Below are 24,792 nucleotides of genomic sequence, written 5' to 3' on the forward strand. Positions count from 1 at the left end.
ATCAACGTCTGAGGATCACTCGGGTCGACCAGGAATGCCTGTCTTTAAGATGCTCGCCCATTCCTAGCAGCGATCCCGTTTTTCCACGACAGATGAAAAGGACTGCAGCATGGTCCCAATCAGCATCGTTCAATAGCTTGACGCTGCAAGACCAAGGCCTGATGCTATTGTTCAGGGACGCTTCCAAGCCTATCATCGACAGCCTTTTGGCTAGACAAGGCGGCGCCTCGCTTGGGGAAGCCCTGTTCAAGGCGGTGCACTGTAGGTATGCACTGTACTGTATGCTGTTTGTGCTTGTACTGCATTGGAGGCGGCAACATGACGGGAACCATCTTTTCCGAGAACCAGGGCACCCGTTCGCCTGGTACTGTAGCCTGGATCGATGCCGTTGCAGTGGAAGGGTTTCTCGTTGCTTTTCCCTCGGGGACACTATGCTGGGTACCGACTCCATGGGACCAGGACAAAGTACATAAATGATCTACTGTTCTTTCTGGCTTGAATTATGAGAATAGCATCGTTTTACAGTATTCCAAAACAGGACGGTGGAGGCTGAATTGAAGTTGTAGGTAGCCCTCACCGTTTGTGACGTCTTGCGTGCCCATCCATCCTGGTAGGCCTGATGTACCTCATAATTGCCGGACCTACTCTCAGCTGTTCGCCTTACTGTGCTAAAATAAAATTACTGAAGTGGACTTACTGGACTCAACACTGGGCCCTGTCCTGTCCGTCTTGTTCTCAGCTCGCGTTTGCCGTGAGATGAAACCCTTCATTTTGCAGCTCCTCCACTGTCGCAGTTTGTCGATCCCTCGATCATTGCTCTCCTGCCGCATCGTGACTCGAGTTTCTGCCAGCCCCCGTCCTGTGCTTCGATCCATGTTACGGTGCCCTTTGTGAGATCTGGTGCACAGAGTCAAAACCTACGAGATCCAGCTCAAACGAAACCCTCAATGCAACGGTACTCGGCTAGGAAAAAGAAAGTAAGAAAACAAAGACGGGAACGGGAACCATACCTAAATCATCATTATCCTTTGATTGATTGATCGAATAATTATCTACCTACTACGGAGTACGTATCCCAAGTATATCATCCAAACAAACAGATGTTATTATCACCTGCGACCATCCATCAAGTGTCCGTTTGATCATTACCAACCACCAGTGTGTTAAAATTATCACATTTTCTTTGTTTGAAACTTGTCAACAAGACTCGACGACTCGTCCAAATTGCACCAACTAACCAACCTGCTTTACTTACACCTGCACTACTGTTTCCATTATCTCATCCCATTAAATCTATTTCTGGCACTTTTCTCCTGGGCTGAGGTCCGAGAGCTCTTGGCCATGCTTTATTCTTATTTTCTAAATCCTGGTTTTTGGCCTTACTCTCTCTAACTAGAGAGCCTTTAATATGGCCCCTCATGCGGTGGTCGGTATTCGCGGTCACTAAGCTGGTGTGAACTGAATTGGAAGCGTTGGTTTGGCCTTCTTTGCGCGGTGGCCGCTTTACTGAGCTGAGTCTGAGTCCCAAGTCTGCGCTCCATTCCCATTCTCGCTAGGTTATGTACGCTACCGCTATTCACGCCCTCACCTAGGTCTGGTCGCCTCCCCTGTCGTTATGTATGGGTAAGGTATGGATCCTGGGCCTGGGGAGTGCCCTGCAATTTTTTTTTTGTACAGACCCCCCTCCCCCAAAAATGGAATCCACTCTCACTTTTCCCTTCACACTCCCGGAACTGCCTTGTCACGTCCCGCCATAGGGACCCGTCCTGGAACTTGACATAAAGACTTGGCCCCTACCTGGCCCTCGATCATCGCATCGACTCTCTCTTGGTCTATTTTATCTATCACGTTCCCGACTTTTGTTGTGTTGTATTCCTCCTGAGCTTCCTGGTCTCGGACGATTAATAACAACTACTACCTACCTGCCTAATCTCATCCTTCATCCTCTTTTGTAATCCCATCTCTCCCCCGACCTCTTTACGGTACCTGCATCTGGACCAGCGGCCTGTGAACAGACCACCTCCTGATCCCTTCCACTGTCTATCGCGCCTGTGAACGACTTCATCAACCACCCGCACCCGTTGAGCCGCAGCGAAGTGTAAATTGATTTCAACTTGACATAGACGAGAGTTTCTGTTCTGTTGACTTTTCAACACCCTCACCGCCCGATTGACAGTGCATTACTTTGTGGAGGGTACAAGAAAAAAATTAGTTATAATTTTTTTCCGCCTTACCCCTGTGGTCGCCGTTCTTTCACCTTACAACCTTGCGCGTTTCGCCCTGGCACGTCCCTAGACTCCGATTTAAACGCAAACACTTTTGTCGACAACGTATTCCTGTCGCCGGCCGACCTCCTTCCTCCCTCGCCCGATACCTCACCGAAAAGCGGTCAACAAGATTTCGTGTTCACGTTCGGTGTGATCATACACGTCATTTGTTTGCATTCAAACGCGGAAAGGTAAGTCACATATTTTGTCTACATGACCCCGACCCTTGAGTGGATCTTGCATACAGGCAACATCATCCCTCGGAAACTGGCTGGACCAGCTGTAATGCCCTGGCATTCGCTGAACCATCTGCCGGTCGCCTAGGGCGATGCTGGCTGGCGCAGTGCATTCAAAGTCGAACATGTCGACTCTACTATTCCAAAATCAAGCCACTGACCATGTATCTCTAGCCATCAAACAGCTTGACCGCCTTCCTGTCGTGACCCGTCACTTGTGAGCGCCCTCGCACATCCTTTCCCAAACGCGCCACGTCTTCAGCTGGCATCCCATACCCATATTGAAGATGAGCGGCATGCGATCACCTGCTCCTACGGAGGTTATGGACATCACCAACATGCTCAATAAGAAAGGTCAAATGCAACAACTTACATCCGGTCTCCTCGATCACCACCAATACCAACACTCCTTCGTTAAGCACGAACCCGGTATGGAGCGATCCGCCTCTCCTCACGGCTCCGAGCACTCGCAGTACTCTAACCCTCACAACATCGCACGAGCCTACCCATCGCCATCCACGATGCAAGCACCGATGCATATCCCCAACCCTATGCCCTCCGCCATGGGCCTGTCCGGCTACCCCGAGATGCCCAACATGGGCGGCATGCCTCACATGCACATGCAACACATGCCTCAGCAGCAACAACACCACCAGCCTCCTCCTCCTCCTCAGCAGCCCATTAAGGCATACCCTTGCAGCACCTGCGGAAAAGGCTTCGCGCGACGCAGCGATCTTGCTCGTCATGGTAAGTAAACCAAGGAGCAAATAAAGAGACAGCACTGACATCCTCCAGAACGCATCCACAGTGGTGTTCGACCCCACGTCTGCGACTGGCCTGCCTGTGGCAAGCAGTTTATTCAAAGATCTGCCTTGACTGTGCATCAGCGAGTTCACACAGGCGAGAAGCCTCACCATTGCGAGACTTGCGCCAAGGTCAGTACTAAGAAACCGTTCTATTTGGTACCAATGCTAACCAAAACTAGCCCTTCAGTGACAGCAGCTCTCTTGCCCGTCACCGCAGGACACACTCTGGAAAGCGTCCCTACAAGTGCCCTTACGCCGATTGCCAGAAGACGTTCACCCGTCGAACCACCCTCACCCGCCACCAGAACCACCACAGCGGTACCATCGAGGAGGCTGCCGCCGCGACTGCCGCTGCTCTTGCTGCGTCAAAGACTAAGGGAATGTCGCAAGCTCGATCTGAAAGCGACCACATGTCTAACCACGGCTCTCCTATGACCACTCCTTCTCCTAGCCAGCGAACAATGTCCATGTCGCCTAGTGTTGATCTCTCGGGCACGAACAGCATTCCTCGTCACCCCGGTGACTTCCAGTACCTCCAGCAGACTGGTTCTCTGCCCATGCACATGCGGGTCGGAAGCCCTACTTCTACCTCATCTGGTGGCTACAACATGATGCGACCTACCTCGCACCCAACTAGCTATGGTCCTCCTCCCACCCTGGAGCCCAACCTAGACAACAGCCAGGGCACCCCCAGCAGCAACGGTGGAAGCCCTCATATGGCCAACGTTGGCTGGCAATCGCCCTCGCACATGGCTTCTCCTTCGCAGAACAACGCCAGCTATGTGTATCCCGACCCTGCGGATGCCTACCCTACCAACAATGCCATGAGCCAGATGTACTACGGCGCTGCTACGCACATGCGCCGACCTCAGAGCGCCGAGCCTGGACTGGTGCATATGGCTTAGTTGGACCTTTTGCCAGTTTCCACTACTTGAGGAATGCTTTGAGGTCATCTTGGCGATCTGGAGCGTGCTCATCGATACCCTGTATTATTGATGCCGTGCCTGATGTAGGCACTCTGATTATCTCAGCGTTGTTTTGCATTTTGGAACCGAATTTCCACACCTCCACCGAACGAAGCTTGCCGCAACTGACGCCATATTTGCGTGCTTGTTTTCGAAATAATATCAATCTCCGCAACACCACCCCACACAACACTACTCAACGACTCCTACGCAGTTCGCTCCTAGATGGAGCATGTTTGACATGGAATATTGATTTCTGCACCGTTTCGTCATTTTCTGCTTTTATCGATTCCCCCTTTTTCCCGTGCGTTATGATGCTTTTTCATTTCCTTTGTTAAGTATCAAATAGACTGGCGGGCGGCACTCTTATGACGATGGACAGGGCATTGTGTGCATGAAGCAAACATAGGAAGGGAGTTACACCGGAATGAACATTTGCCGCTTTTCCATTTCTGAAATCAGAGGCGAAAAGACAACAGGCATCATGGGAAGCACAAGACGCTGGCCTGTTTGTGTAATTATTATCTAGACGGATTTGGGACTGGGAGCCAACACATAGACTTGATTTTTATGCAACGAACCAATTACATACTCCATCAAAAACCAACAACTCATTGTCGTGATTTTCCTTTGTGATTTGATCATTCGCATCTAAACGTGTCTACTACCATGCTGTAAATAGTTAATCACCGACTTTTAGAGCCGACCGCCTTTGTTATGAGTTATCATGCATGCCTCTAATTAAACCACATGAGGAGGGAGACTATGTTTCACCCTAGCAAGATCGACAAACCATGAATTCATCCCCTCTTGGCCCTTCAGCCCATCATGACGTCTATCTTGAAAGGCAAAAAGCCACCACAAGGCAAAACATGCGGCTGAAAGAGTCTAGACCTCATCAAAAACAGTACTGTTGGGCTAAAATAAACGAAAACGCGCCATTTCCCCAAATAATACTTCAAGCACAGATGTCAGACATCTTTACTGTAATGATCCTTCCAGCCCTTTCGTGTTTAATTCCCGGTAGCTCGCTTTTCCGAGCCAGTCCCTCCACCCCGCAGAAATTGATTTTCTGATTATTCATCGCAGACATATTCAATATTCAGCGACAGGCCTTGATGGGCGGGGATCATGCTCGACCCTGCGAATCGTGCAGCCTTTTGTGTCGTCTTCGCTTATTTCTACTGGATCGAATGACTTGTCATGACGGATAGCGTTTGGCTGGGCGTTGCTTGCCCCGAGCCGCCCTGGTCCTGAGGAGGTGAGAAGTGATACTCGATGGAACATAAGAGGACAGGAGATGCGGTATTCTTTTTATATAACTCGTGGGGTGCAGAAATAGATAAGCCCAGACTGTTCCTGAGATCTACAGTGGCAGCTAACTTGACTGAGCTTGTGTGTTCAACGTAATTCTACATTAAGATATTGGTAGTATTGCTCACTCGACTTGCGAATACAAGTCAACTGTTATTTGCTGTCCCTCTTGATCTATCCCGTGTCCAATTTGATAGGATGATTGTGGATATCGTTATTCACGGGGACATTCTCTGTCCATGGTGTTTCTTACAAAAGAAAAGCCTTGAAGAAGCTATGAAACGATACCAAGCACTTCACCCCGAGGTAGAATTCGATGTCATCTGGAAACCTTTCCTTCTCTACCCTACTCTACGAAAAGGTATACTGGATCCCTCTGTTGTTTGGAACAAGCTAACCTGTAATTCAAGGTGACAAGAGAGCTCTTTACGAAAAGATCATGTCCCCAGAGAAACTTCGTCTCTTTACCTCCCGTCTTCAAACAGCTGGGGCTCACCATGGCGTCTCGTTCTCTGTTACTGGTAATACAGGGCCCTCACAGCCTGCTCTTCGTCTCGCTACTCTAGCATTGCAGAGTCGCGGGCCAATCGTCCAGTCCGCGGTCCTTGATGCATTGTTCCGAGGCCACTTCGAGCACGGAGAGGACATTACCAACGAATCGTGGTTACTGCATGTGGGCAGGACAGAGGGGCAACTCGACGATGATGCTATGAGAGCGGCATTGATGGGACCAGAGATTGGTAAAGTGTTGGAAGAAGAAGTCAGGAGTGCTGCGGTGGGGGGCGTAGAAGCTGTACCATGTGTTACGGTGCAAAATAGATTTCGAGTTGGGGGATATCAAGCGGCAAACATCTTTGAAGGATTGTTCGACAAGATACGGCGGGAGAATAGGTGAATACGAAGGGGTTCGATGGGGGACACGATTAAGGTGCAAATATCCAGACCCGGTGTTTTCCATAAAGGCGCCGAAGAAGGCAATAAAAGTTGATAATCAATTATTCTTATTGATGTAATGCATTAATATGCCGCTGATGTACCTGGTTCCCCCATCTATCCGTCAATGTCCATCTCGTGATACCTTGTCTTTTTTATTTGGCATAATTTAATAGGTGCCGATGTCGCCAAACGCCGAAATAAAAAACAAATAACCAGTCCCTCGAGCCTTTAACTCGTTGATCAAACGCCTGGAAAGAAACAGAAATGTATTGCACACAATCTTATCGTCGCATACCACTGTAGTCCTGCATGAGATGCGCCATGTGGACATTGGTCGCCTTTCCGATCCTGTTGCCCTTGCGCCTCTTCTGCACCTTGGGCTTGTTGCCCTGTCCCTCCTTGGTCTTGCGCGGGTCCTCGCTCGTAGGCTTTTGCCCGACGCTGGTGAGTTTGCGGTGCATCTCGTCGATGGGCGGTAGCTGGACGCGCTGCCACATGGCCTGGAACTCTGGCTGAACCTTATGGTGTAGAGAAGCATCGTTGGGCCATACGTATCGTGGGAGGTTGTCCTTCTTTGTGCGGACCACAAGGATCTTGTACTCGCGCTCAAGTGCCGATATCGTGTCCTCGCAGTCGGGCCAGCCGTCCTTGAGATCTTTGACCGACACGCCTGACGCATCTGTCTTTGCTTGCAGGTGACCCAGAAGGGTGGTTGCGTCCTTAACTCCGGGGATGATGGGTCGGTGAGCGTAAGTGCCTGTCTTCCAGGTCTGCTCGCTCAAGTTCGCATCGGGCTTCCAGTCTACACGGGGATGTCCTCGCAATCCTTCTGCCAGCTGGCGCTTGTGCTCTTCGTCGTAGCCTCTCAGACTCAAATGATCGATAATTTCCGTAATGGTCTTTGAATCGCCCTTCTTTTTCAAGTATTCGACAGCAAAGGTCATTTGGGTCTTGACCTCAGCACCATAGCCCGTGAGTTGTGGCTGCGAGTAAGGGACCTCGGGCGCGGCATCTCGTTTTCGCTTGGTAGTAGGGGTATTAGGATCAGAAGCAGCTGAAGGGGAAGGCGAAGGAGGAGCTAGTAATGATGGTACAGCCAGGGACGCGGCTTTGTTGGTCGAGGGATTCGAGATCTTCGTTGCGGCAGAGGAGAGGGTGCCTCGGAAGGCGTTTGCCTGCTTTTCGAGGTAGGATGACATGATTGACGCTGGAGAAAAAAGAGTGAATTGTGCTTTTATCGCTTGGGTAGGTCGAAAAGCAGCAGGAGGTTATTCGTGGTTGATTTCAGGCCAAGGAGAGACGGTCAGGGCGGACGGAGGCGGAACAAGGGAATAAGGGAACAGAAAGAAAGAGATCCAAAGATGAGCTTTGAAGTTGGAGGATTGACGTTGTTCCGGAGGCAGCGAAGGGCGAGTGAGGCTGATATTAATGACCCAAGGTAGGCTAGTGTGGCGCTGAATGTAGGTACTCTGAGCTGAGGCAGGAGAACGTGCAGGGGTTCACTTTAATTGTTCCGCCAGATGGGCAATTAGATATGCAAAGATGAGGCTCAAAAATATCTTGTTGTTTCTGCACTTATATAACGATTCGAAACTGTTTCCTTTTCTTTTAAGGGATATTTTCCCAACCTTGTGAGAATAGACTCTGACTTATTGTATGACTCCCTCCTGCGTCCAAGCCACAGGACATAAGTTGTCACTTGCCACGTACATAATCTTATTTGTGAACCTTGAGGAAAAGAGTACACTTTGCACTCTTTCACAATACAACATCTAACTGATACAATTGTCAAGGTTCAAGGTTGGGATTGATGTCTCAAAACTTTACAAGGCTTCAAAACTTAGTAATGGGCATGTTTGTGCAGTGTAAGGAACATAGAACAAATGGTCATGACGTGTCGTCAATTAAAACAGTGATAGATGTTTACTTTAAATGTCGTTCCCTCTGTTGAAAGCATGTCCCAATCCCGTGCAACACCATTCTCCATAGGATGGATGTCTGCGCACGAGCCGCGTTTCAGCAAATCGGTCTCTCTATCCCCTTCTCGATATGCGATCCTTATCTCTTTCGGTCGCACTTCCAGGTCTCCCCCAACAAAAAAGTGAGAAATCGAAAACCCAGACATGGGTTCGGTCCGGGAGAATAGCCCACCCACTGTTCTCATCCATCCATCCATATGTCCAAGTCGGGATAAGTTAAACTGCCTTTGTAGTCGTTGTAGTCGCATGCCAACCGTCTATCGCCGAACGGCCTCTTCCCTCCAGGCCAAAAGAAAACTCCCCAATGCAATTGTCGGTCAATCATCCGTAGACCTGCATTGATGCCATAACGAAATCACAAAAGCTCCCCTTTTATAACTCTCCGTCCTCATGCGTTAAGATTGAGGTTAGACACTTATGCGGAGCCTTGGGCCTCGTTCTGCTTCTGGAGGTAGTTGTAGCCCATGTAGGCGGCGAAGCCGACAGCGACAACAAGAGCGTAAGAGGTCAAGCTGGAGCCGGTAGGATCCTGGCCGCTGCCCTGGTTTGAGTTGGCGATCTGGCGTTTGGGGCCCTCTTCACCAGGCTGGAAAGTGACACATGTTAGCTAATGATCGCCGGAGTCTAAATTGGATGAATAATTGAGTTCTTGACTTACCAGACGCTTGAGCTCACCAACAAGGAGACCATCGAGAACCTCTCGGGCCTCGTCACTGTGGCCGACATCCTCGAAAGCCTCGGTGGCGTCTTGACCGGCGACATCGAGCATAACTTCCTCACCACCGCTACTCTATGTCAGTATGCCATGTATGCGATTGCGCGATGCAATGGAGCGCAGAAGCGGGAGAAGGAGATAACGTACGGGTGCTCGTCGAGGAACTTGGTGCAGTCGTAGACCTTCTCGTGGACAACCATGTAGATGTCTTTGGAGGTGTTGTGCTCAGCAACATCCTGCATGGTGAACTCCTTTGTCGCGGACATGATTGCGGTGGATTATGATGAGGTCTTATCGAGAGGTGCTGTCGAACGAACAGGTGATTTGGGTAGAAGTTGACAAGTGGAGGAAGAGAAGAAGAAAGAGAAGAAAGGAGGAAGAAAGTGATAGGCAAGAGACGGAACTTTAGTCTAGGAAGCTGGTTGGGCTAAATTAATTTAGATCCCCTGTTCTAGGTGGCCTTCTGGAGATTTGGCGGCACCGGGCAGCTTTACGTTGAGGGGCAGACAGTGCAGGGATCCAGTTGGAGAGTGGGAGACTTTAATCAGCACCTACCTTAGTAGACAGAGGTGAGGAAGGTATCTGATCTGTACGAATACTATGTACTGTGTACATGATTACCCATTGGGAGGCGTCTACTTTGCATTGATTCAGTTGTCTTCCTCGGAAGGGCATCGGAAACAGAAACCGACGAGAGATTCTAACTTCCAATTAGTCCCCCAGATCTGTTTAGGTACCTGCTCAGTAGTAAACCCGTTGTCTTTTCTGGCAATACCATTTTAACACCAGTTTCACCACTACTATCCGTACAAACATACCTACCTAGGTAGGCTGCTTTCCCTCAATAATGGCCACGTAAGTCTCTTACAATAAAAATGTAATTCTTTCATCTTTTCTCACTCGAGTCCCTGGTACAATCAGGCCAGCCAAAAATCCGGACCCCCATCCGTTGCAGGACCCCATCACCGAGAATGTTTCTGAACCAATTAGACAAGTTAAAATTACCGTCTTTTCACTATGATTCGTCTATTCTCTTGAATACCCCAGCCTTACCAAAGCTAAGTCACTTGTACTGCTGCTGCTTGGACCCATGGAAGAGCCACGGACTGGTCAATTCTCATTGCATTGTTCGCTGTAACTTCTTTGTTTGCACTGACTGTACATACGAATACGGCGCCGTCTTCTTCTTCGCCCTCCACCGTGTCCGGAACTACACCGTCATTTTGAAGGATTGAAGGAAGGCCTTGTTGCTTCGTTTAGTGTTTGAACATGCATGGTATGATTACTTGCTTCCGTGTTTTAATTGCCTACGCAGCTACCTATAATCCTCTAGAGCACCTACCTATTTCGTGGCTCTTTAACAGGACGTCAACAATTGCTAGCTGGCTGCCTTCAACACCACACATACCCCTCTAACAAACCTATCTACTAGACAATCTCCCCGCATGCCTAAATAACTCAGTAGACCATACTTAAAACACGGACCTCTCCTCCGTCTACCGCGCGGGGTTAATCATGTCATCTGTTCCAGTTCACATTGACAAGACTCAGGGAGGGAATTTCCTCTTTAAGCCAAATCAAGCGGAGCCTCTCACAAGTTCATAACAAGAGTCAAGATACCCGAACACTATGCCGAGACCTACCTACCTATGACCGATTCCGCGGGTCATCATGATTACGGCACTTCATTGTACACAGGTACTCAAATCCGACATTTTGATTCCAGAATTGCTTGTCACTCGTCACACCAGTGCCACTTTCCACTGGTGCCCGGTCCCGGTACAGATACCGATGTCCGATTCCCGAGGGAGCCATCTCATACCTTTACCCGTTGTGGTATCTGTCATGCAAGATAAGCAAGGCATGCTAAGGGAACGGGCTTCTTTAACTCTTTTTGTTATCTTTCATGTACTTTTAAATCTGCTGTGACTGTGGTAAACTACACGGCAGCAGTTCAGTTGATAATGGACGTGAGGTCTCTGCGTTTCATCTTCAGTTGGAGTATTTGTATGCGCCGGTATAGATTTTAACAATCTTGTGCAAGTGGCTTTCCACCTACTGGCAGTATTTTGACCATGATCGGTTATGTATGCCCACCCCGTCCATCACTTAGTTCGTCTCATTCGCTACATCACAAACATGGTTTGGCAGCCGCAAATGGTGCATGAGACTAGAAGCCTTCTTTACGTTTCTATGTATGTATCTGGAATGCCCACACTTTATAGAGCAACTTCATGCCTTGACCACCATCGCTTGATAAGGTGATTCAACTCCAGACAATCAACTACCGAACCCGTGCACTATGGAGATATTCTTGTTTCAACCACAAAAGTAGATAATCCATGCTGGTCAAGCTAGGCCGTCCATCAATCACATTTACTCTACGCTTCTCCCTGTTCTGGTCTATCTTTCAAATCATGCGCTTCAAAAAACTCATACCCTATCGCCTCGAGCTTCCGCCGCCAATATCCTGGCCTAGACGGTAGCTTGTTACGCGGTCCCATTCGATCTTCTGTCTTGTCACAGGCAATTGCCGTCGCAGACCCTTGAATGCACCCTCGCTAAGGCTCACGAAACCCTTGTTCAGCTCCTCTTGGTACTTCTTCTCTGTTGTCGAGATTTCTCTAACGATACCAGCGCCGTTGACCGAGGAGATGGTACTGGAGACGGGCTTGTTAGTCAGGAGACGAACATTTCCGTCCTCGTAGTAGTGCACGTCAACCTTGAGAGAGCCCTCAAGGGCCCCAGATGAAGGGTCCAAGATGTAGAGCGATCGCCAGCGTCCGTTCCTGCGGTGCATTAGCTTCGGTTATGGAAGGCATTCCCAGCAGAGCTTACCAGAAGTTGTTAGGGCTGTATTTGTTGCCGACAATAACGATGGCAATCTTGGAGTCCGAGTCGATTGGGTAGACGCCATGCGCAGCGTTGGCAAAGTGCTCTTCAACGTAAGGACCGATGCTCTTGAGGATGGACTTGCTATAATTCTATTAATATTTCGTAGTATTGTCGTTTGATAAACAATCGGCTTACACAAGGTCCGCTTGAGCTCCTTCCAATACGTGGCTCTGGACAGCACTGGCTTTCTGATATCCTGTCAGGGGTTTCTTTCCATCAAATTTATTGCGTGCAGCTCACCTGCGTAGTATGGTCGAAGGCGAAGCTGGACGAGGTCTCAACATCGAAGTATCGGCCGTCTCCGAGAGAGTTGTAAGAGCTAATAATAACCTGTCACTCCATATTAGCCTTCCGATTTCTCATATCCATCCTAGACTGCTGGTCACCCACTGGTTGGCTGCTACCAGGCAGCTTCACCGTAACAAATTGCTCCTCATTGTACTTCTCGAAGGCGGGCGCGAGGTTATTGACGATATCGGGGTTGGAGTCGAGTGTCAGCGATTTGATATCTGTTGAACCTGCGTCAGTATTGCGCATCCCTATTCGATAGCGTCTTGGTCAACGGATACCTGCGATAACGTCGGCGAGCTGTATATCTGGTTAGCTGATGACACTCCAGACAGCCAGTGGCCCTGGGACGTACCTCTCCTGGAGGAGCTCCCTCTACAAAGGAAGAGACGGTTTCGATATCAGACATTTTTTATACAAGTTTAATGCGCCGCGACAAGTGGAAAGCGTAGGTGACGTGATGTGACGGCGTTTGAGGTTCGCAACGTGGAGTTCTCGAAGTACTGCATGGGCCGCAATCAAGGGGAGGCGGGGCAGGATGGCTATCGTAACTTGGGAGCTTAACTTGGGTGGAGCAATGAGATGGATCTGTATGAGCCATGTTAGTGGGGTGCACACTAATACCCTCCATTTACCTAACAGCTGTTATACTTCGAAATCAGTTCTTATATAATTTATACAGACTCATACAGGTAAATTTCCTTAGTTCACTCTAGACAGGACGCAATTTGAAGTTGCTCAGGTTTTCTTCGTTCACTAACTCTATGCTTGTCATAATCGAGGCCATATCAGAATCGCCGTCTTCATATAGATATTTTATGAGTGATAGGATTTATCAATCGCTAATAAAAAATTGAAGTAGAATTGGGTCCTTATTCTAAAGGGCTCCGTTTGTTCATAGTGATTTAGTACCTTTTTGGATCAATTGCGGCGGAATTATTATACTGAACTTCCTTTTGCGCCTTCGCTCTAGTATGTTTAACCACCATAGCTCAATAATCCAATAGCCTCTTGATGTTATCGTAAATTCCTAAAAATCGTTCAGTCAGTTTTGCGTTGTTCAAAGGAGTTTTTTTCCAGGGACTTACTAGCAACGTCAGGTAGGTTAAATCTCTCATATAGAAGAGGCTGGTGAATACTCCAACCAGCAACCCGAGCAACCGGAGCCTCCAACCTCAAGAAAGTATCGTGATCCTCTTGAATAACCGCAGCAACCTCAGCGCCAATACCTGCATTAACCATAGCCTCGTGGACAACCATAGCTCGCCCTGTTTTTCGAACACTCTCGAGCACAGTCTTCTTATCCCAGGGGTATAAAGTTCGCAGGTCGATCAACTCAACAGAAATACCCAAGTCCTGTTCTGCTTGCTTGATGGCGTTGTGACAGAGGTAAAGAGGTTGGCCATAGGAGACAATCGTGACGTCTTTGCCTTCCTTCAGAACTTCAGCTTTTGATAATGGGAGCTCGTATGATCCTGTAGGTACTTGTTCAACAGCTGCGCGATACAAGATCTTGGGTTCCAAGAAGACGCAGGGGTCGTTGCTGCGGATAGCTGCCAAGAGAAGACCTTTGGCCTGAGCCGGCGACCTTGGCATAATGACCTTCAGTCCAGGGATATGTGTAAACAAACTCTCGGGGGATTGTGAATGATAGAGGCCACCATGGCCGACACCGCCGCAAGGCATTCGAACAGTTAAGCCACCAACACTTCGGCCGCAGGTTCCATCACGATATCTGAATTTGGCTGCCTCGTTGACTAATTGGTCAAATGCTGGGTAGACATAGTCGGCGAACTGGATCTCGGCAATCGGTCGCATGCCTTCCGCAGCAAGACCAATACCGAAACCCATGATTCCTTGTTCTGTGAGAGGGGTATTAAACACTCTCTCAGCACCATGTGTTTCGGCAAGATTCATGGTACATCTGAAAACACCACCAAAGGCAACGTCTTCGCCAAAAACAACAACGGATTCATCTTCTGTAAGAGCAATTCCCATCGCATCATTGATGGCCTGGAATAGATTCATCTTCTTTGTTGGCCCATTGCGGATATGTTCAGGAAGCTCCTTATGACTTAGAGCAGTCTGGGAGCTATGTGCGAGTAGAGGTGTTGTGCCGTAGTCGACGGGTAGGTTGAGTTTGGCATTTGGGGGATGTGTCGAGTAACATCGTCGGCCTACAGGTAATGCAAGTGAGAGCCGAGCTGTCGAAGGGCAGCTGGCGATGTGAGCCCTCTTGAATTGGTGAATGACTCGGTGCTTCATGGTGATGGTTGGCAGTTCACAGATGGATTCAATGGCAGAAGGTGGACAGCAATAAATTCAATTCGGACGGCATAGTAGTGTAGTAGTAGTAGTAGTAATAGGTAGTAGCCGGAAATGCAGCAGATCGCTATACCTTAGATATCCAAAGCCAACCGAAGGGGGCTTATTGATCGTGTTCCTCGGCGAAGGTGATGTCAAACTTCGGCTTGCTGCGGGTTCCCGGGACCTTGACGGCTTTATCGCATGCCAATGCCGCCATGAGCACCGCTGATAAGATAAGAGATTGTTGTCCTGTCAACGGCGACGTTAAACAAACAGGTTCCATGTATGTCGTCACTTTTAGATGTAACTGCAACTAAAAGCACTGATCTTCGCTAAAATCTCATTCCTGAGAGGTTGCATACCAGCCAGCCACACCGCTACAGGTCTCAAAATGCCTACGCGAGAATCATCGCGACCCCCCCGCTCACATCGACCAAGGGACCGAGACAGGGAAAAAGATAGGGATAGAGATGGACGGCGAGACGGCCAACGAAAGAAAAAATCACGATCGCGGCAACCAGCTTCGGGCTCAGAAGATACTCGGGATAGAACCTCAAGAACACTATCATCCCATGCCCTAGCCGACCTTGAAAGAGAGAATGCGCGCCAAAAGAAGCGAAGCGAACGCGCAAGCCGAGACTATAGAGATGAATCCCGGAGACCAGAACGACGACGTGATGGACACCCAAGGAAAGATCGAGACCCGGAAAAGCCGCGCACTCATGGCAAGGGTAAGAAGAAAAGAGTTGTTAGCGGAGCTGTTATGGAAGAAGGGCAGTCAAAGGCGCATTTAAGAGGTGGTGGGGGAAGCGTTGATACCATCCAACAAGAGAAGGACTTTTACTTATCAAAACCACCTAAGAAAAAAAAGAAAAAGCTGTGTAAGTTTCAATGATTCTCCTGTTCTTAATCCATACTAACAGAAAATCAGGGATTGCAATTGGCGTGGGCGCTGTTGTTCTGCTCATCATCATTGTGGTGGCAGTTGTTGTCAGCCAGAAGAAAGATGGCGGAGATGGTGGTGGCAGCAGTAGCAGTGACAGCTCCGACGATGCAACCGATACGTCAGGCCTCGATGGAAAGGATCGTTCAGAAATACCCGAAAAGTGGCGGAACACATATCTCGACCCTTGGACTTGGAAATCAACAGCCGACTTCAACCTCACATTCACGGACGAAATGGTTGGCGACCTGCCGATTATGGGTCTCTACGATGACTGGGACGATTCAGCTCAAGCTAACGAGAATGTCCCTCCGCTGAACAAGCCCTGGGGTTCTTATGGCAAGAAGCCTGCTCGCGGAGTATGCATTGGTGGATGGCTTTATTTGGAACCTTTTATCTCACCATCTCTTTTCAACTACGACACAAAAGAGGGCATCATCGATGAGTGGACCTTATCTGAAAAGTTGGGTTCTGAAGCAGGAAAGACTCTGGAAAAACATTATGCATCGTTCATCACAGAGCAAACTTTCAAGGACATACAAGCAGCAGGTCTGGATCATGTCCGTATTGGCTTCAACTACTGGGCTGTAGAAGTTTATGATGGCGATCCTTACGTATACCGAACGTCTTGGCGATACCTCCTGCGTGCCATTGAGTGGTGCCGTAAGTACGGATTGCGAGTCAACTTGGATTTGCACGGCATTCCTGGTAGTCAAAACGGATGGAACCATAGTGGACGATGGGGTTCTATAGGTTGGTTGAACGGAAACGACGGCAGCAAGAACGCGGAGAGAGCACTCGAGATTCACGAAAGGCTGTCCAAGTTCTTCGCCCAGCCTCGCTATAAAAACATCATCACTCACTACGGTCTTGCCAACGAACCTCGAATGACGAGTTTGAAGACGAGCGATGTAATTAAGTGGACAGAAGATGCGTATAAGATTGTGCGCAAGAACGGTGTAAAAGCACTTGTGGTCTTTGGAGATGGCTTTATGGGACTCGAAAATTGGCAGGGCCTGATGACTGGTTACGATGACATGGTTCTCGACGTCCACCAATATGTCATCTTCAACGAGAACCAAATCGACTACACCCACAAGGAGAAGGTTGAGTATGCCTGCGACGGCTGGACCGAGCAAGCGGAGATCAGCATGGACCGTTCGAAAGGTTACGGGCCTACCATCTTTGCCGAGTGGTCCCAGGCGGATACAGACTGCGCAAAGTTCCTTACCGGAGTAGGCTGGGGTACTCGCTGGGAGGGTACATACGATACAGGAAACAAGGACTCGTCCATCCTGGAGCCTCGCTGCCCAACTAAAGACGACAAGTGTTCATGCCGCGGCGCCAACGCTGATCCCAGCGACTGGAGTGACGAATACAAAAAGTTCCTCAAGATGTTTGCCGAGGCGCAGATGCACAGTTTCGAGAAGGGCTGGGGATGGTGGTACTGGACATGGAAGACGGAGGACAACCACCAGTGGAGTTACGAATCTGGTCTCAAGTCTGGTGTTTTGCCTGAGAAGCCTTGGGATCGTGATTTTAACTGCGATAAAGATGTTCCCGACTTTGAAAAGATGGGATTGCCCGAGTATCTCTGAAAATAGAGAAGGGTTTGTGCTGCATATATTATAGGTTCTGGGTATGAAAGGTTTGTTTCGGCGTTTGGGTATGCATGGGATTGGTATATAGAGCAAGTATGTTTGGGCCAGTATGTCGAGGCTTTGGAGAGACGACCGGTTGAATGTACTTATAATCAAGGTACAGTACATTGTTACATGTTAGATAGATAGTTAATAAGAACAAAGAGAAATAGTTGCCATGATATTCAATTTCTTAACTTGGTGAGGCCTTGCCTGACATTTTAGCCAAAGTATGAATAACGTGGATTATGTAGACTTCAATGAACTTGCCGGCATGAATACATAAAAATGAGGGCATCGTGAAGCCCTCATCATGCCAAGGAGTCTCACATTGTAATTTTGACACTCTGATATTTCATGAGCCGACCGACAACCGCCGATTGGGTGTTGGGAATAGCACGGATCTGTGATGCAATCTGTTTTATGATTCGGTGAATAGTCGAGATAGATATGTCGATACATCCTGAACAGGCAAGACTTGGCTTAAGATTCAAGCCACTCATAGACAAGAACGAGCTTGAGAACTAAAACTCCAACGACAGTTTAGTTGCGGGGGATGTTTGAGGCCAGACACTGCTGCAGAGCGTATAAGAAAGTTGTCAAAGCAGAATGAGGATAGGTTTGAAGATAGACTTGTTTGGCCTCTGACCTGGAGAGATTATGGTTAGACTGAGATCCATATTAAGTACTTCACATATTGTTATTCCATAACAACTAGAGACGCAGGCCGAGATAAACTAATTAGAGTCCAGACACATCAACAAATCCCAAACTCATGATGGTCATCTACTTCGACAGATATGCCACATTCGAACTCATAATCATGGTCAACTTTGAAGCATAGGCATGTTTTAGTTTTATTCATCGTGCATGTGTCGGCAAAGGAATGTAACTGTAGATACTATGAAATTCAATCGAGGCAACTCATGGCGAGGGCCATGTGTTAAAAACGAAATCCATATCACAAACACTCTCAGTCGCGGTTCACAGAATTATCATTATTGCTGTTGGTTTGCCAGGAAAGTGTTTCTCTAATCAGAGGCAGCCTCTTGCGACAGTGCCGATATACTCCTCTCCAATAGGATCAGGTGTAAAGGGGGAGGTTTTCCTGTGCTGTTTCTGCTTTGTCGAAAGAGGTAAAGGAAGTCGAGGCCAGCCACACGTAGCATAATCATCATCGTCATGATCATCATCAGAGTCACCATCAGAATCACCATCAGCGAGTCACTTCAAGCGAGTCACTCAAGCAGACACTTGCAAGACGAGGTAGTAAGCCTGAGCTCCGGCTCCCCTTCGGTAGTCCTGGATCTCAGCGGACAGGACCTTGACCTTGTTCTGCTCGGCAAGGGCCTTCACATGGCTCTCGTAGCCTCCAGTCTGCCAGATCTCACGGATGACAGTGGCCACGATGTAACCTCCGGGCTTCACGATACGCACGAATTCACTGATAGCCTCGGGACCAACGTGAGACTGTGTCAGAGTGCCAACACACGTCACGACATCATAAGAGTCATTCTTTGCAGACAAGGGGCGAGACAGGTCTGTCACGTCCAGGTTGCGGTATGCTCCTGTAGTGCGGGCCTCTTCAAGCATTCCGGGGCTCAGGTCAACACCATCGAGCTTCTTTGCGCCCAGACGAGCGAGGAAGATTCCGACGAGGCCAGTACCACAGCCAGCGTCAAGGATCTCGACGTCTGGGTTGATGATGGGAGTTCCTAGGGCTTGGGGAACATGGGCAGCGGCAATGGCAGGGCCGACATAGTCTTGGCCCTTGCCTGTGATCTCCTCGTTGTAGGTCTTTGCCCACTCGTCGTAAACGGAGCGAGCATGATCAACAGAGGTGAGGGAGTAGATCTTGGGGAAGTATTGAGCAGTGGTTTGGGAAGACATGATGTTGAATGAGGATGGGGGTAGTTGGGAGGTGTTTAGGAAAGTGTGTTATGTAAGGGATAGTTGAATAGGAGTTGATTGATTGTATGTGTGTTGAAACCAAAGTAGTCTAAAGAGTTGAGTTGAATTGAAGAGTTATAATCTCAAAAAAATTGAGGAGAAAACATGCCCCTTTTATAAACAAAAGCTCGATCAACCAAAAAGCCCCGCGTCTCTTCTTGTTTCCCCTCGCCTCTTACCCCCCGCGTCGAAGAGATTCCGAGGTGACGTTTGGGCGTGCCTCTGGATGCGAATCAATTGGTGGATTGAATGAATGAACATAAACGATTGCGACTCGGCGCAGCCTAAAGCAGTGATCCGAGGTAAGCGTTGAAGAATAGTACGCCAGTGGAGAGCCTGTACTGTGCTGTACAGTTTGGACTAGTAGGGATAGAAACATAATAATGATAATAATAGGTTTTCGTCAGATAAAATGGGGGTTGTCAAAAAGAAACCGCCATGTTTATGTTGGGTTGTTATTTTGTTGTGGTGTTGAAATGCAAACCAAGGTAACGCAACGCAACGTTGGCGGTTATGATCAGCCGAGAACTCTTGGCCAACTGGGTCAATTGACGGAATTACTGCTGAATCGAGTGGTATTATGAGTGTTTTGCCCCCTCTGCTCCTTTTGTATTCTTGGGCGATATTTTGTCTGTCAGTTGCGTCGAGTTTCTTTTAGTACTTGTGGTATTCTTTACACCACCAAGACGATAAACTTGTGCATCATGGCAGCAACTCAATTTGCGCAGACACAAGTTCCTTATCACAAGGAAATAGATACTGGCCTTGGGAGAATCCAATAAAATAAGATTCAGGTCACCCAGTTTAATCCCCATCCTGTCGCGGGCGCATCATGAGTGCGTCCGTTGCGAGAATTATCTCATGCAGTTGCAGGGCTGCATAGGTAGTCATTGCCCTGTCTTGTTTTACAGGGCCGGGCAGTGCAGCTGCGGCGTCTTATTCCCTGGAAGTGCATCTCTGAGTTGCGACTAGAGCTCATGGTAGAAGCGAGTTGTTTCGAACTACGGTGTCCTTTGGGAGCTGGTGACTGTCTTGACAACTTTGACTGTTTGATGCGACGCGACACCAACACTCATGACTCTTTAATTGCATCTGTTCTCGTTAACTAGGAAAGCTGCTGCACGAAGGGACCTGCCTACCCTACAATAAACTAAAGCACTCGAAGCAGGTACTCTGGGACCTTTTTCCTGCTGACCGAGCTGTGACTGATGGATTGTGTTACGAGTTACAACCCTACCAACGCCCGCAGTGGAAATGCACATCACGGATGGAACTAAATGACGCCATTCACGTATGTCGTCTTGGTCCTCCTATCAAATGTTGAGGAAGAATCCAAGTGAATAGGCAGACAATTGGTCAAGATACAAAGGGTGATCTATGTTTCTGTACCATGGATGATACGAAGGAGTACCTCGACGGTGATTCGTTGACTAGAACTAACAAGTTCTTGTTTATTCGGACATTAATCAACAGGCATGTGAAAAATAACCGGGACTTGCAGGGTAGTCAAGAGAGTCTTATTCGACGTCATGAAGATGATGAATGTTAGCGCGATACTCTTCCATGCAGTCCCCGCAAGTAAATACTACAGGATGATAAGCATACTCAATGTGCTTGTCTTCGTAAACGGTACATCTGCATTGATAATAGCTCAAGTTTTGAAATGCGGGGAAATAACAATTATTGTTCTCTCATCATGTCGCCTCTTGGCTCTTTGTGCTCTCTTTCTCTCTCTAGGTTGGAACAAGACATCACAAAGGCGAGAAAGAACAGACAGGCGAGTTGCTTGTTATCTATGTATTACGATAGGTTGACGTCGGCTTGCCGTATCTCACTGTAAACCGGTAGCTAGATACCATCACCAATATTAAATCACACCGAATAAGTGACAGAGTCAATAGAACACTGTATATGGTCAAGTCCGAATCCCAAATCTTGCTTCTCATCGGCTCCTAAAGAAGTCCTTGCACAAGCAAAGACGAAGTCGCAAGGCTTATATAAATCTCAAAGATCTTCACAAACTTTGTAGATACGCTATACGACGCATTCCCTTTGATAAGCAAGCCACGGTGGTCGCTTGTCCATTGTTGATTGGATCGTGAGAATTGCTTTGCAGGTTTTGTTGGTCAGCAATTACGAAATGGCTCGAGTCGTATGTAATTGAGGTTTTATATGTAATGTTTTCTAAGCGAGCGTCGTGCCCCTAGTGGTGAAGAACGAGCTGTAACGTATCATACAGGAGTCGTTTGCGTATATATATAAAGGTCTTGAGGGCCCTGGTGGTTGATAAACTTGGCTCTTGGCAGAGTACCTTGAACAGAAAGTCAATGTCTACTTAAATCATTCATTGGTATAAGCAGGACTTGAGAAGCTACTGTGGAGCATCATCACTCTTCAGGATACCATCAATAGCAATGGATCGCGATATCGAAAAGACGTCAATAGACGAAGGAACTCTGAAGTCCGAGCCAGTATTCTTACCTGTTCGCCCAGGAACAACAGAAGCCATGAGAGCTCGCTCCAGAGCATCCAGAAACCTCTCTCGCTGCCAGTCTCAGAATGGTTACAGCTGCAACCCTTACCAGAAGCCTGACATTGATGATAATGATGATGAAAATGCGCCAGAGAAGGACCCCTTCGAGGTTGATTGGGAAAACAGAGACAGTGATCCCTGGTATCCGCGCAAGTTTGTCAAGATGAGAAAGTGGTTGATCATCTTTATTGTTTCGTCTGCAAGTCTATGCGTGTAAGTCAATTCTTCAACACTTTAGTGTCTTGTCACAGTGGAAACTCACTAACACAATGGGAATAGAACTGCCGCAAGTTCCATCTACACATCCACCTACGAGCAGATGGAGGCTGAATTTGGCAACTCGCGGGAGATATCTATCCTAGGTCTTTCAACCTTTGTCCTAGGAATTGGTCTTGGACCCATGTTCCTGGGACCCATGAGTGAATTCTATGGTCGAAGACCTATTTACATTGTCTCATGGTCTATGTACTTGATTTGGATTATTCCACAAGCTGTGGCTCAGAATATTGAGACTATCATCGTGAGTCGGTTTCTCGACGGCTTCTCAGGCAGCGCATTCCTTGCTGTATCCGGTGGTACTGTCGGAGATCTCTTCACTGCCAACGAAATACAAGCGCCCATGTTGATGTTCTCCATTGCACCCTTTGTAGGACCTTCGATCGGGCCCTTGATTGGAGGCTTCATCAATCATAATGTTGACTGGAGGTGGACGCATTGGACACTGCTAATATGGGCGGGCATTTTATGGATGGCCATTGTACTTTTCGTCCCTGAGACGTATCGTAAGTTCTTGACTGAATCAATACAGTGGCTGGCTAGTATCAACTGACCTTGGACTGTTTTAGATCCCATCGTTCTCAGAAATAAAGCAAGACATATTCGGAAAGAGACAGGCGATGATAGATGGAAGGCTTCTACAGAAAGGATGGAAAGGTCGGCCATCAGCGCAATCGGACGATCTCTCCTACGCCCCTTTCAGCTCCTCATCTTCGAGCCTATGTGTCTCAACCTCTGCATCTTTACAGCCATACTCCTCGGTATTCTCTACCTCTTCTTCGGAGCCTTCCCTCTTGTCTTTGGCAAGCTTTACAACTTTAGCCTCTGGCAAGTCGGCCTATCCTTTCTGGGCATCCTTGTGGGCATGGTGGCCGCTGCAGGACTCGATCCTGTGTGGCACCGCATCAGGAGTAATCTCATCCGCAAGCTGAGCACAGAAACAGGCGTTCAGGGCAACAGCCAGCCCGAGTTCAGACTCCCACCAGCGATCGTGGGGGCTCTCATCGTGCCTGTTGGTATCTTCATGTTTGGTTGGTCTTGTTATCCCTGGATACACTGGATTGTGCCCATTATTGGATCAGCCATATTTGGGTCTGGGTAAGTTAAGCCATCTCATTATTTCATCGCTCTATAACACCGAACAATTGGCAGGCCTCAAGGAGACGTGGCTCGGGGAGCATTGGGCTTTGGATCGTCCTACCCCAGTTGCGTAATTGTCTTAACACGGTGACTGAGACAGGAACCATACCAACGGAATCACACTCGCACAAGAAAAGCCAAACAAGAGTTTTTAATCTTAGTCACCGCTTGGTCATGCCTTTTGAATCTCGTATCTCAAGAGCTTGTGTCTTGACGAACTGCAGCTAACCGTTTGGTCCTGAGATAGAATCCTTCTTGTGTTTAGCGGAGTCTTTACGTTTCTTGTAAGTTCAATTGAAGCCTTTTTGCATTGTCCGGTTGTACAGAGGCTGTGACAGGCTCACCGCACGTTACACTGCTCTTCGCATGAGTGACTCTACTCTCGTTGCCGGGATCATGACAGGACTGCAATGCGATTCCTTGTGCTGATCGTGATGGGATAGGTGGATGCGTATCCGCAGTACGCTGCGAGTGCATTGGCTGCCAATGCCTTTGTGCGTTGTGCTTTTGCTGGTAAGTGACTGATATCTCACCCCTACCACTGTTTCATACCGCCGTTCACTTGATCTACTAGTTAGCTACCTTGTACTGCAAATGTATGATATTGTTATAGGTACAAACAAGCTGACTATTGTGTGCACAGCTGCATTTCCCCTGTTTGGCAACCAGATGTACAAAAAACTCAATAATCACTGGGCTTCGACACTATTGGCATTCCTAACAGTTGCTATGATGCCCTTCCCATATCTCTTCTATCGTTATGGAAAGCGGATCAGGGCCAATAGCCGCTTTGCTACTTCTTGATGGCTTGCTAGAGCTATAAGGGATAGTTTCGTCTATGTTTCCGCGCCACTAGAAAAGGCACTAAACGTACCTGCGCTGAGGAACTACTGCATCAATGAGATGGATGTACGACAGTGGGATACACCGAAAAAAGGAATGCTAGTCATTGAGAGGTGTTAAGAGTAGTTCAGTGAGTGGGTTGATAATTGATCATCGGTTGTACAAAAAAAGCCGGTCTATAGGAGTCATTATGCGTGAAGCCAGAGGGAGTTGAGTTTTGCTTGCTCCCAGGCTGCAAAGTGATTCACTATTATCCAACTCAACTAATGAATCGACCAAGATTAAGTCTATGGGGAAGTGAAGCCGATCTTCAGCCAGGATCTGCTTGACCCGCTGAGGCAAATGCGGGGATGCAGTTAGATGTTGACAGACATGCATGGCATTACTTGATTCAAGGACATTGACAGACGATGTATAAGAAGATGATTTGATAGTGTTCAAGTGCTAAGCGATTTCTTTCCTGAACAGGTCAAGTCATACGAGAGGCCCTTGCAAGCTGCCGACAAGGTTATATGCTTGTAACATTGTCAGCTGTTTCAACTAGGTACAAGCTTGATGTTCTTTCAGCTTGACAAAGGCCTGCATAGTTTACAACTCATCCGTCAACTGAGGTGCGAGATGAGCCAACCACAGCTTTGGTGTGAAGAACACAGTCAAGATGGACAAGGGTGTCTGTCTGAGCCTCTAAGGTCCTACGAAATAAAACCTACAATCTGCAAGTCCCATGATACTCGGCTATCGCAGCCTCGACTCTAGGTT

General features: G+C 48.2%; 9 protein-coding genes across 9 annotated transcripts; 4 read left to right on the top strand and 5 right to left on the bottom strand.

Moving 5' to 3' along the window:
* Positions 1–2,790: 2,790 nt before the first annotated feature.
* Positions 2,791–4,214, top strand: EDB82DRAFT_474157 (uncharacterized protein; the record flags this gene model as incomplete). Its single annotated transcript, XM_025733638.1, has 3 exons — positions 2,791–3,250; positions 3,299–3,438; positions 3,489–4,214. The coding sequence occupies 3 exons, from the start codon at positions 2,791–2,793 to the stop codon at positions 4,212–4,214; spliced, it is 1,326 nt and encodes a 441-aa protein (XP_025584524.1).
* Positions 4,215–5,590: 1,376 nt separating this feature from the next.
* On the top strand, positions 5,591–6,644 carry EDB82DRAFT_140450 (DSBA-like thioredoxin domain-containing protein). The gene is made up of 2 exons (XM_025733639.2): positions 5,591–5,949; positions 5,999–6,644. The coding sequence occupies exons 1-2, from the start codon at positions 5,787–5,789 to the stop codon at positions 6,481–6,483; spliced, it is 648 nt and encodes a 215-aa protein (XP_025584525.1). The 5' UTR covers positions 5,591–5,786; the 3' UTR covers positions 6,484–6,644.
* On the bottom strand, positions 6,645–7,973 carry EDB82DRAFT_140409 (uncharacterized protein). Its single transcript, XM_025733640.2, has one exon. The coding sequence runs from the start codon at positions 7,721–7,723 to the stop codon at positions 6,806–6,808; it is 918 nt and encodes a 305-aa protein (XP_025584526.1). The 5' UTR covers positions 7,724–7,973; the 3' UTR covers positions 6,645–6,805.
* An 861-nt stretch (positions 7,974–8,834) lies between these two features.
* EDB82DRAFT_140481 (cytochrome b5-like heme/steroid binding domain-containing protein) lies at positions 8,835–9,745 on the bottom strand. Its single transcript, XM_025733641.2, has 3 exons — positions 9,366–9,745; positions 9,162–9,288; positions 8,835–9,089 (listed from the first exon to the last, which is right to left on the bottom strand). Exons 1-3 carry the CDS (start codon positions 9,482–9,484, stop codon positions 8,919–8,921), a joined length of 417 nt encoding a protein of 138 aa, XP_025584527.1. The 5' UTR covers positions 9,485–9,745; the 3' UTR covers positions 8,835–8,918.
* A 1,825-nt stretch (positions 9,746–11,570) lies between these two features.
* Positions 11,571–13,101, bottom strand: EDB82DRAFT_140505 (F-actin-capping protein subunit alpha). The gene is made up of 7 exons (XM_025733642.2): positions 12,757–13,101; positions 12,683–12,701; positions 12,504–12,622; positions 12,354–12,443; positions 12,249–12,301; positions 12,057–12,194; positions 11,571–12,007 (listed from the first exon to the last, which is right to left on the bottom strand). The coding sequence occupies exons 1-7, from the start codon at positions 12,808–12,810 to the stop codon at positions 11,659–11,661; spliced, it is 822 nt and encodes a 273-aa protein (XP_025584528.2). The 5' UTR covers positions 12,811–13,101; the 3' UTR covers positions 11,571–11,658.
* A 292-nt stretch (positions 13,102–13,393) lies between these two features.
* On the bottom strand, positions 13,394–14,666 carry EDB82DRAFT_544904 (thiamine diphosphate-binding protein; the record flags this gene model as incomplete). Its single annotated transcript, XM_025733644.1, has 2 exons — positions 13,394–13,431; positions 13,490–14,666. 2 exons carry the CDS (start codon positions 14,664–14,666, stop codon positions 13,394–13,396), a joined length of 1,215 nt encoding a protein of 404 aa, XP_025584529.1.
* A 298-nt stretch (positions 14,667–14,964) lies between these two features.
* EDB82DRAFT_566204 (glycoside hydrolase superfamily) lies at positions 14,965–17,488 on the top strand. Its single transcript, XM_025733645.2, has 2 exons — positions 14,965–15,589; positions 15,640–17,488. Exons 1-2 carry the CDS (start codon positions 15,100–15,102, stop codon positions 17,247–17,249), a joined length of 2,100 nt encoding a protein of 699 aa, XP_025584530.2. The 5' UTR covers positions 14,965–15,099; the 3' UTR covers positions 17,250–17,488.
* Positions 17,489–18,429: 941 nt separating this feature from the next.
* EDB82DRAFT_140591 (S-adenosyl-L-methionine-dependent methyltransferase) lies at positions 18,430–19,298 on the bottom strand. The gene has a single exon (XM_025733646.2). The coding sequence runs from the start codon at positions 19,179–19,181 to the stop codon at positions 18,534–18,536; it is 648 nt and encodes a 215-aa protein (XP_025584531.1). The 5' UTR covers positions 19,182–19,298; the 3' UTR covers positions 18,430–18,533.
* Positions 19,299–21,655: 2,357 nt separating this feature from the next.
* On the top strand, positions 21,656–23,223 carry EDB82DRAFT_554346 (major facilitator superfamily domain-containing protein; the record flags this gene model as incomplete). The annotated part of the gene is made up of 3 exons (XM_025733647.2): positions 21,656–21,987; positions 22,054–22,556; positions 22,620–23,223. The coding sequence occupies 3 exons, from the start codon at positions 21,656–21,658 to the stop codon at positions 23,150–23,152; spliced, it is 1,368 nt and encodes a 455-aa protein (XP_025584532.2). The 3' UTR covers positions 23,153–23,223.
* Between the last annotated feature and the right edge of the window lie 1,569 nt (positions 23,224–24,792).

This window comes from Fusarium venenatum (genome assembly GCF_020744135.1).
Source record: "Fusarium venenatum strain MPI-CAGE-CH-0201 chromosome Unknown EDB82scaffold_2, whole genome shotgun sequence".
NCBI classification, from domain to species: Eukaryota; Fungi; Ascomycota; class Sordariomycetes; order Hypocreales; family Nectriaceae; genus Fusarium; species Fusarium venenatum.